This window comes from Colobus angolensis, unplaced genomic scaffold (genome assembly GCF_000951035.1).
Source record: "Colobus angolensis palliatus isolate OR3802 unplaced genomic scaffold, Cang.pa_1.0 Scaffold32, whole genome shotgun sequence".
Taxonomy (NCBI): domain Eukaryota; kingdom Metazoa; phylum Chordata; class Mammalia; order Primates; family Cercopithecidae; genus Colobus; species Colobus angolensis.
In genome coordinates this window covers 788,387-799,650 of record NW_012116488.1, presented here as the reverse complement: position 1 = coordinate 799,650, position 11,264 = coordinate 788,387, and the positions used below count along the sequence as shown (strand labels likewise).

General features: G+C 58.4%; 1 protein-coding gene across 1 annotated transcript; it reads left to right on the top strand.

Moving 5' to 3' along the window:
- Window positions 1-97: 97 nt before the first annotated feature.
- On the top strand, window positions 98-3,837 carry ZBTB42 (zinc finger and BTB domain containing 42). The gene has a single exon (XM_011951391.1). The coding sequence runs from the start codon at window positions 347-349 to the stop codon at window positions 1,613-1,615; it is 1,269 nt and encodes a 422-aa protein (XP_011806781.1). The 5' UTR covers window positions 98-346; the 3' UTR covers window positions 1,616-3,837.
- Window positions 3,838-11,264: the final 7,427 nt, after the last annotated feature.

The window sequence follows — 11,264 nt, the reverse complement described above, 5'->3', positions numbered from 1 at the left end:
GCTCGGGGCAGGTGCCCGCGGCGGCTCCGGACGGGCGGTTGTGCGCGTCATTCCCGCGCCGCTCTTTCCGCGCTGCCTGCAGCTGGGAAGGGCGCAGGTTTTCGCGGCTCCGGCCCCTGCGCCTGAGTCCCGGGACCCGCCCCCGCGGCGGAGTGGCTACTGTTTACTTTCGATCGAGTTTTTCCTGCTCGGGGCAGGTGCCCGCGGCGGCTCCGGACGGGCGGTTGTGCGCGTCATTCCCGCGCCGCTCTTTCCGCGCTGCCTGCAGCTGGGAAGGGCGCTTCGCGGGCGTCTCCAGGCGCGCTGACAGGCGTCCCGTTTGTGCCCAGGTGATGACGGCGGCGGCATGGAGTTCCCTGAGCACGGCGGACGGCTGCTGGGCCGCCTGAGGCAGCAGCGCGAGCTGGGCTTCCTATGCGACTGCACCGTGCTGGTGGGCGACGCGCGCTTCCCAGCCCACCGTGCAGTGCTGGCCGCGTGCAGCGTCTACTTCCATCTCTTCTACAGGGACCGGCCCGTGGGCAGTCGCGACACGGTGCGGCTCAATTGCGACATCGTCACGGCGCCCGCCTTCGGCCGCCTGCTGGACTTCATGTACGAGGGCCGCCTGGACCTGCGCAGCCTGCCTGTCGAGGACGTCCTGGCGGCCGCCAGCTACCTGCACATGTATGACATCGTCAAGGTCTGCAAGGGCAGGCTCCAGAAGAAGGACCGAAGTCTGGACCCAGGGAACCCTGCCCCTGGGGCAGAATCTGGTCAGCCACCGTGCCCTTGGCCTGTCTGGACCGCGGACCTCTGCCCAGCTGCCCGGAAGGCCAAGCTCCCCCCGGTTGGGGTCAAGGCTGCCCTCCCTCCTCGAGCATCTGGGCCTCCTCCCTGCCAGGTCCCAGAAGAGTCAGACCAGGCCCTGGACCTGTCGCTGAAGCCTGGCCCAAGGCAGGAGCGGGTCCACCCACCGTGCATCCTCCAGACACCCCTCTGCAGCCAGGTGCAACCAGGGGCCCAGCCACTGGTGAAGGATGAGCGGGACTCACTGTCCGAACAGGAGGAGAGCAGCAGCTCTAGGAGCACCCACAGCCCCCCGAAGCCACCTCCCGTTCCTGCAGCCAAGGGCCTGGTGGTGGGCTTGCAGCCGCTGCCTGTCAGTGGAGAGGGCAGCCGGGAGCTGGAGCTGGATGTAGGACGACTGGCGAGTGAGGACGAGCTGGGGCCTGGTGGGCCCCTCTGCATCTGCCCGTTGTGCAGCAAGCTGTTTCCCAGCTCCCACGTGCTGCAGCTGCACCTCAGCGCCCACTTCCGTGAGCGAGACAGCACCCGGGCCCGGCTCTCCCCCGAGGGCGCTGCACCCACCTGCCCGCTCTGCGGGAAGACCTTCTCGTGCACATACACACTGAAGAGGCATGAACGGACACACTCGGGTGAGAAGCCCTATACGTGTGTGCAGTGTGGCAAGAGTTTTCAGTACTCCCACAATCTGAGCCGGCACACCGTGGTGCACACTCGAGAGAAGCCGCATGCCTGCCGGTGGTGTGACCGCCGTTTCACGCAGTCTGGGGACCTCTACCGCCACATCCGCAAGTTTCACTGTGGCCTCGTCAAGTCCCTCCTGGTGTGATGCATCCCCGTGGGTCCTGAGGGTGGGGTGGAAGGGAAGGGATGGGCCCTCCCAGGTGGGACACAGCATGGGGTGTGAAGCCTGGCCAGGTGGAGGTCCCTGCTCGGGCCGGATGGCTCCACCCGCCTGGCAGTGAGAATGCTGCTGCTTCCTGGAACTTGGCCTCAGACTTGGTGACTTGGGCAGCCTTCCTCCCGCCTTGCCTCTCCTTTCCCCTCACTCCCCAACTCATTCCGGCCCCCCAGGCTGTGCCCTGCCTAGGCTGTGACACTGTCTTCCTCTCCTGTCCCCTCCAGCCAAGTTCTGAGGGGTGTCCAACCAGCACCTGGCTCTGCCCCGGTTTCTCCGTGTGAGATGGCACATCATCTCCCGGCCCGGGACTTTCCTGACCACCTCTCTGGCAGGCTTGGGGAAGTCTTCATGAGCCTGGCCCCACGCTAGGTGAATTATTCACATGTCAGAAAAGTTGTTGGTGTGCATCCCGATGGGGCGCTGGGAGGGAACAGGACACTCCTGGGGAGGGGCAGCAGGAACCCCTGCCAGGAATGCCTGGGGCACAGTGAGTGCCAGCAGGGGCCATCTGGGCACAGCTGGTGTCTCGGGGTGGGGGGGGGGTGCAGCCCCAGCAGGGATCCTAAGGCAGCAGAAGTAGAGCCAGCTAGAAGCTGAGTGGCTGTGGTGTCATTGTCACTTGGGTGGGATGTGGGTCCATGAGAGAGTGCAATTATGACCACACTGTAACTTTGGGCAGAGAAAGTGGGAATTTGGAACTGGATTTTCTTTAGACCCAGGAAGAGCCTCCCGAGGCGGCCAGATGTCTGCTGGTGGCTGCCCAGCCACGTGCTTCTCTGAGTGCCGGTCTAGGACGCCTCCGGGCACCCCCCAGGGTGGGGCTTGGGCCACCGAGCTGTGTGCTGCTGCTGGGCCACCGTGGGCCTTACCTTGAAGGTCACTCTGCCAGCTAGAGGGTCTCCCTGGAGCTGTGGGCATTTCCATGCACTGACTGAGCAGAGGCAAAGGTTGCCCTGTCCGCCAGGGGCAGGGTTTGCGGGCCTTCCTTTCCCCACGGCGAGGCATGGGTGAAAGTGGCCATGGCAGCAGGGGTAGGGGCAGGCGAGGAGTGGGAGTCGCAGCACCCTGGTCTCCATCCGCAGCCTTGGGAGACTGACACTCCTTGCACATGAATAGAACTCGAAGACCACGCCCCCCGCACGTGTCGTTGGTTCGGGTCGCCCTGCTTTGCCTGCCTAATTAAGCAAATCTTGCTGCCAGAACCTCACTGGCCTCTGGGGGTCAGCAGGTGCAGAGCCACCTGGACACCTGGAGACCACCTGGGATGTTTCCTCTGTGGCTGGGAATGGCCTTGACAGCAGAGTCCAGCCAAGTCTACGTTATTTTCTCTTCTCCTGACAACACTGGATGTCATATTTATTAACCTGATCTGGAGTGAAAGACTGTCCCTAGTGCATCTCCCACATGCCCTGGGCTCCTGGTGTGCTGGGTGCCAGCCTGGGAGCCCAGTGCTTCTAGGTGATGCCCCAGGGCTCAGAGGCCCTGGATGGCTTTGGTCTCGAGACAGCTGGGGGAGGGGTCCTGCTTCTGATTGTCCTGGGCCCTAGCCCCTACCTCTGCAAGGGCTCGGTGTGATGTGCTCCATAATCAGGTGTGTGTGTGTGTGTTTGTGTGTGTGTCCATGCGTCTAGCACATGGCAAGTCCCAAGCCAACCGGCACCCCGCAGATGGGCAGCTACACTGTCGCCCAAGCACGGAGATGTGGCCGCGGCACTGGTTCCCCCAGTGGTTTCCATGGGGGAAGAACTTCCTTTCGCTGGGGTGGGCAGCCCGCCCTGAGCTATCAACACTGGATTTGTTGTCTTCCGCACAGCTACTGTGAAGATAATGTAAGGAGAAGTGGTCAGTTTTAATTTTATAACTGACACAGCTGGGATGAAATATATACATGTACGTATATTTAAGACACTAATTGCGTGGGAGAGTTTGGTAGAGGCCTGTGCAGACACAAGGCAAGCAGAGTCAGCAGGGTAGGGGTCTCCTGGGCCAGCTCAGCACCTGTGGGTGCTCTGACCCTGGGGGTGGGGACAGCTCCGGGCTAACCCCAGCAGACAGTTGTTGGTGCACAGTGTCTAGGAGGTGTGGGAATGAGTGCTGTCTTCCTCTTTTCGCATCATGGCGACAGTAATAAAGCCCACCTCCAGTGGAAACGGCAGTGACTATTCCTGGGGACGGGTGGGGATAGGTGTCCCAGATGCCACCACGTGCTCATGCAGGTGGATGGGGGAGGCTGGGACAGGGCTGAGGTGGCACCCCCTCTTTCCCCAGGTTTGTCCCCAGCTGCCAGTGTTTGGGGGAGGGGAGTCCAGGGGGGCACAGAACACAGGCCAGCTTGGGCAGGGGAGGCCACAGTGGTTTCTTGTCCTGGGGAAGGAGGCTGGACCCCAGAGGAAACCTGCGAACCTGGGGATGCTGTGGCCCTCCCCACTACCCTACGCCCTTGGGCTTCTGGCGGGTGGGAGAAGAAATTTCTGGAGCCCTGTGCTGAGCTGGGCTCTGGGCTGATGAGGCTGGGGTAGGCATTTCCACGCCGCCTCTGTCCTGCTCCCTCCAGAGGCCTTGCAGGGGGTCATTAGCCCTGAGCCCTCCCTGGGGGGAGCACGGCCTTCCTCTTCAGGCCAGGTGGGGCAGGGCCTCCACATGTGCTGTAAGCGTCAACAGAGCACCCTCTTGGCTTGAGAAGAGCCAGGGTAAGCCCCAGGCCCAGGACAGGGTGGGGATGGTGCTGGCCACAGGGTCCTGAAAGTCAGGCTGAGCTGGTGTGCAAGGGCCTGCCCCTCTTGGGCCAGCTCCTGCCACCTTCCCAGTCCTGACCCCAAATACAGGTCCTTCCCTCTGGGAGGTAGTGCTGGCTCCTCCCCCCCACACACACCCACCCTGCCTCCTGCTGAGCCTGGACCAGTGCCCTGTCCTGCAGGGAGGCCCTCTCATGTTCCCAGTTGGGCTCATGACTCAGCCCAGGCCTTCTCAACCCAGAGGAGGAGGCTGTTGCTATGCCAACCGTGCAGGAAAGGAGGATGGTCTGCTGTCCCCTAGGGGGCATGGGGCTTCCTGGGGCCCCTCCAGCCTGCCCAGCTCTGCCACACTGTGCTTACACTCAGCTGACTGCTAGTCGCCAAAGCTTTCAGTCCCACTCCTGGCCAGGGTGGGCCTCCTGGCACCCTCCTTGGAGGCTTCCTTGGCTGGATGGTAAACTGAGGCACATGGAAGGGACCAGTACCGGCCCACGGTCCCAGAGCCCGTTGGTGGCAAATCCAGGACTTCCTTCCACCAACTCCAGGAACTTTAAGCTGTTTACCCACAGTGCTGGGCACAGGGCACCAACGCTGTCAGAGGCACATGGCAGGTTGGGGCAGCAAGGACGAGGCCAGAGGGAAGGAGAGGGTCAGACTGTGGAGGAGGTATCCCAGGAGGCTCCCCAGGAAGGGTGACCTCTCAGGAGCCTGCGAGTGGACAACACGGACACAGGCACCAGGCAGGGGCCGGCACGCCACAGAGGCCCGGTCATGTCAGCCCAGGTGCCTGGATACCACCCTGGGGAGGCTGTCTTGCGAGGGGGAAGCAGGTGAGTCGGCAGCCTTTGCCCCTCCCGCCACCTCCCCAGCTCCTGCCCACTCCCACACACACCTGGTCTTACCTCTTTCCAGTGTTCCTAAATGGTGCTGAGTCCTTCCCGGTGTGGGAGGCTCCACTCTACAGACACCCCTGGGGAGTATGGTAACAAACAAACCTGGTGCAGACATGGCTCCAATCCTGGCCTCCCAGCTCTCAGGGGTGAACTCCAAGACCCCAGAAGCTCTGCCCTGGTCTTCTTTGACTTCTTTCATCCCCACCTCAGTCCCATCTTTCTTCAGTGAACACATCCCGCACTGTCATCATGGTCATTGTCACCATCACCCTACCCCATGGAACCACAACTGTCACCTCCACCATTACCTTTATCTCCACCATCAATATCATCTTCACCAGCATCACCACCTCCATCACCATCACCTCCACTTTTACCTCCACCATCACCTCCACCTCCACTACCACCATCACCACCTCCTCCACCTCCACCATTGCCTCCACCTCCACCATCACCTCCACCTCTACCATCACTTCCAACCACCATCACCTCCACCTTCACGATCACCATCACTACCTCCTCCACCTCCACCATCGCCTCCACCTCTAGCACCATTACCTCCACCACCATCACCTCCACCTCTACCATCACCTTCACATCCACCATCACCTACACCTCTACCATCACTTCCACCTCCACCACCTCCTCTATCACCATCATTACCTCCTCCACCTGCATCATTGCCTCCACCTCCAGCACCATTACTTCCAACATCACCCTCACATCCACCATCACCTCCACCTCTACCATCACCCTCACATCCACCATCACCTCCACCTCCATCACCATCACTACCTTCTCTATCTCCACCATCGCCTCCACCTCCAGCACCATTTCCTCCACCTCTATCATCACCCTCACATCCACCATCACCTGTACCACCTCCTCCACCATCACTACCTCCCCCACCTCCACCATTGCCTCCACCTCCAGCACCATTACCTCTACCTCTACCACTATTACCTCCACCATCACCTCCACCTCTACCATCACCTTCACATCCATCATTACCTCCACCATCACCATCACTACCTCCTCCACCTGCATCATTGCCTCCACCTCCAGCACCATTACCTCCACCTCTACCATCATTACCTCCACCTCTACCATCATTACCTCCACCATCACCTCCACCTCCACCATCACCTCCACCTCCACCTCCACCATCAGCATCACTACCTCCCCCACCTTCATCATCACCTCCACCTCCAGCACCATTACCTCCAACATGGCCTCCACCTCCACATCCACCATCACCTCCACCTCTACCATCACCCTCACATCCAGCTACCATCACCCTCACATCCACCATCACCTCCACCTCCATCACCATCACTACCTCCTCTACCTCCACCATCGCCTCCACCTCCAGCACCATTTTCTCCACCTCTACCATCACCCTCACATCCACTATCACCGAGATCCACCTCCACCATTGCCTCCATCTCCAGCACCATTATCTCCACCTTTACCACTATTACCTCCGCCATCACCTCCACCTCTACCATCACCCTCACATCCACCATCACCTCCACCATCTGCATCACTACCTCCTCTACCTCCACCATCACCTCCACTTCCATCACCATTTCCTCCACCATCACATCCACCATCACCTCCACCTCTGCTATCACCCTCACATGTGCCATCACCTCCATCACTACCTCCCCCACCTCCATCGCCCCCACCTCCAGCACCATTACCTCCACCACCATTACCTCCACCATCATCACCTTCATCTCTGCCATCACCCCCAATTCTACCATCACCTCCACCTATACCATCACTTTCACATCCACCATCACCTCCGCCTCCTCCATCACCTCTACTTCCACCACCTACCCATCACTTCCACCCCCACCATAGCCTCCACCTCTATCACCATCATCTCCACCATCATCTCTGCCTCCACTTCCACCATCACCTCCACCTCCAGCACCACTGCCTCCACTTCCATCACCGTTACCTCCACCATCATCTTCATCTCTACCTCCACCTTCACCATCACCACCACCTCCACCTTCACCACCACCACCACCTTTATGGAAGATCCCTACAGAAATTGAGCCAGCTCTAGGTCGGCTTCCAGGCTGAGGAAGTAGAGCTTCCAGGCTGAGGAAGTAGAGCTTGATTATGTTCAAGCTGAGAAGTGGTTGGAGAAAGGGGTGATGTCTGCCCTCCTCATGCAGTGGAGCTTCAATATCTGCACTTCCCTTTTCTGTAGCCCTCAAGTTCCAGGATTTTTATTTTTATTTTTTGAGACAGGGTCTTACGTCACCCAGGCTGGTCTTGAACTCCTGGACTCGAGTGACCATCCCCACTCAGCCTCCTGAGTAACTAGGATTCTAGGCATGAGCCATGAAGCCTGGTTAGTTCCAGGGTATTTTCTCAGTTTCCCTGCACCTCCTCCCTCTTGCTGCTACCCTTCCACATACACAAGAAGGAAAGTGTGCATCTCTGTGAAAGTAGGTCTGTACCCCTCTGCATGCACACCCACTGGCACCTCTGAACACACAGCATAGAAGGAAGGCTGCCCCTGCAAGTCCCAGGACTTCCATGGCACACAGGGCCACCAGTGCCTGTCCCGTCAGCCACCTGTCCTGTGCTCGCAACCATGTCACTTCCTTTCTTCAGCCTCAGTGTTCTCACCTGTGAAATGGGAACGGCAGACAACTGTTGATAGGTGAATAGGGTAACATCCACACTGAGTGTTGGCAGCATTGCTGCTGACAAATGTAACACCTGCCTGCTTCTCTCTGGGGCCACTGCCAGGTCAGAAGGGAACCAAGCATGAGGAGCCTTTGACAACAAGGCCATACAGAGCACCCCCAGGCTCTCGGGATAACAAGGCCGTACAGAGCACCCCCAGACTCCCCAGGATAACAAAGCCGCACAGAGCGTCCCCAGGCTCCCTGGGGTGCCAGGTGTGCTTGGGCATTGCTGGTTTGTGAACCTTTGCAATTGGGCCCTGGCCTGGCTCTGTTCCCCTGCTCCGGCCAGCCTCTTGCTCCCCTCCCCGTCCCGCTTTCCCTCCACACCCCTTCACCTCCAGCTGTTGCAGAGGATGGTGGGGTACACCACAGCAGTGAGGAGTCCAGGGACAGCAGCCTGGAGGGCCGGGCCGCTCCCAACACAGGCTGGCAGCAGCAGAAAATGCTGCCTCTGGAGCTTGTGCCAGAGCCTGTGGCTGAGGCGGAGAGGGTGGCCATTCAGAAAGGTCCCAGGCCATGGAGGACTGTCCCCTGCCAGGCAGGGATGATTGAGCACCGAGGTTGCTGCTGGCCCAGCTGTAGCCCTAGTATCAGAGGTGACAGTGGATCTGGGGGAGGGCCTGGGACTCATTTCCCTCTGTGGAACTCTCCTGGTTTGGTTTTCACTAATTTTAGCAGGAGTCTGAAGTCAAAACACACCCCCCCACCCCGCTTTTTTTTTTTTCTGAGACGGAGTCTCGCTCTGTCGCCCAGGCTGGAGTGCAATAGTGTGATCTCGGCTCACTGCAAGCTCCGCCTCCCCGGTTCACGCCATTCTCCTGCCTGAGCCTCCCAAGTAGCTGGGACTACGGGCGCCCGCCACCACGCCCAGCTCGTTTTTTGTATTTTTAGTAGAGACAGGGTTTCACCGTGTTAGCCAGGATGGTCTCGATCTCCTGACCTCGTGATCCACCTGCCTCGGCCTCCCAAAGTGCTGGGATTACAGGAGTGAGCCACTGCGCCCAGCCCAAGACATATCTTTCTTTGCCTTCTGAAGCAGATGCTGGGGTACGTTTTTTGTTTCTTTATTGGCTGTAGTAGTTGGCGCTGGCTGTCGTAATAAGGTACCACAGACAGGGTGACTTGAACAACAGACACTTACTGTCTCGCAGGTCTCAGGGTATCTGCAGGGTGCTTCCTCCTGAGCCCTGTCTCCTCAGCTTGCAAAGGCCGGTCTTCTCCCTGCAGCCTCACACGGTCTTCCCTCTGTGTGTGTCCTCATCTCCTCTTCTTCTTCTTCTTTTTTTTTTTTTTTTAAGATGGAGTTTTGCTCTTGTTGCCCAGGCTGGAGTGCAATGGCGCACTCTCAGCTCACCGCAACCTCCGCCTCCCGGGTTTGAGCGATTCTCCTGCCTCAGCCTCCCGAGTAGCTGGGATTACAGGCAAGCATCACCACGCCCGGCTAATTTTGTATTTTTAGTAGCGATGGGTTTTCTCCATGTTGGTCAGGCTGGTCTCGAACTTGCAGCCTCAGGTGACCCACCCTCCTCGGCCTCCCAGAGTGCTGGGATTACAGGCATGAGCCACCATGCCCGGGCCCTAATCTCCTCTTCTTATAAGGACACAAGTCCTGTTGGATTAAGGCCCACCCTAATGACCTCATTTTACCTTCATCACCTCTTTAAAGGCTCTATCTCCAAATACAGGCACATTCTGAGGGACTGGGGGTTAGGACCTCAATGTACAAATTTGGTTGGGGATAAAATTCAGATGTTGGGGATAAAATTGATGTTTCAGAAGAATGTGGAGGCCCAGATCTCATCCTGGCTCTGCCAGTCCTGGGCCAGCCACTGCAGTTTTCTCATCAGTACAATTTGTTGATGTTTCCATTTTGTCCCACAACATCCCAGGTACACCCATGGACACTTGGGTACAGTCAGGCGGTACAGCCTCACCCTCAAGAAAACCCAGGTGACTCCATTGCCCAGGCCCTCCCAGTAGCACCCTTCCCTGGCTGCTCACCCCACCCCTGCATCCCCAGAGCAGACCGGGGTATGGGACAGTCGAGGTCCCCTTTGTGTTTGTTCTCCTGGACACTCAGCTGCCCCCGCTGCTGTCCCACGCACTGCTCCCCTGAAGCAGTCCGCCTGCACCACCAACAGGTCAGGAAGGGAGGTGGGGGCATCCCTGACCCCTTCCCGCTTACCCAGGCCCAGCTCTTCAGAGGCTCACACCCTCCTCCTCCTCTCTGCGGGACTCTTGACCCAACGCCGTCTCCCCCATATTTGCTCAAGGCTGCAGCTTTGGGCACCCCATCTCCTTCATCTCCCATCCCACCCCAGCCCCCCACTCTTGGGTCTGTGGTCTTTCCCAGCTCATCTCCAGCAGCCATGGCTCCACTGGAATCTGAGCTTCAGGCATCCTCACTCATGACACAAGCTCCTATTTTCCTGTTTACCTAATCAAGCAGGTAATTTCTCTATACAGTAATTCCTTCATTTCGTGGTTTTCCATTTCTTGACCTTGCCACCTTCGCGAGTCTCTCTCCTCCCCTCTCCTGCCTGCCTCTCGACTCAGTGCCTTGGCCATCATTAGATTGACCCCCAGCCCCTGCCTTGAGCCCTCCCCTCCTTTTCTATCAAACTACTTCCCAAGACTCAACCTGGATGACCCCACACATTCCCTTCACTGCACAGGCCACAGAAAAGGAAGGGCAAGCATTTCCACACCATCCATAATAAATATCATTTTAACAAGTAAACTCGCCCCACAGGGAGCAATGGTGGAGCAGCCTGGGCAGACTGACCCCCCCATGGATAACAAAGATAGATTCTGAACAAAAATAGGCATGTTTAAAAAAACCTCCTGGAAGGCACTGGAGAGCAGGTGAAGACAGGCGGAAGCTGGAGAGGAGGCTGCCCTCGAAAACAAACTGGCGGGTGAGGTCTCTGTGTTTGTGGCAGCAGATCTGATAGACTTTGCACAAAGGAAGTTACACAAATGGCTAATAAACACATGAAAAAGTGCTTAACGCAGGGAAATGCAACTCAGAACCTACCGAGAGACTGGGCGCGCTGGCTCACGCCTGTAATCCCAATGCTTTGGGAGGCCGAGGTGGATAGACCACCTGTGGTCATGAGTTTGAGACCAGCCTGACCAACACCACCTCTACTAAAAATACAAAAAGTAGCCAGGCGTGGTGGCGTGCATCTGTAGTCCCAGCTACTCGAGAGGCTGAGGCAGAAGAATTGCTTGAACC

What these genes read in the sequence shown, in the direction of transcription:
- ZBTB42 (XM_011951391.1), top strand. Translation starts at nt 347, where the DNA reads ATGGAGTTCCCTGAGCACGGCGGACGGCTGCTGGGCCGCCTGAGGCAG.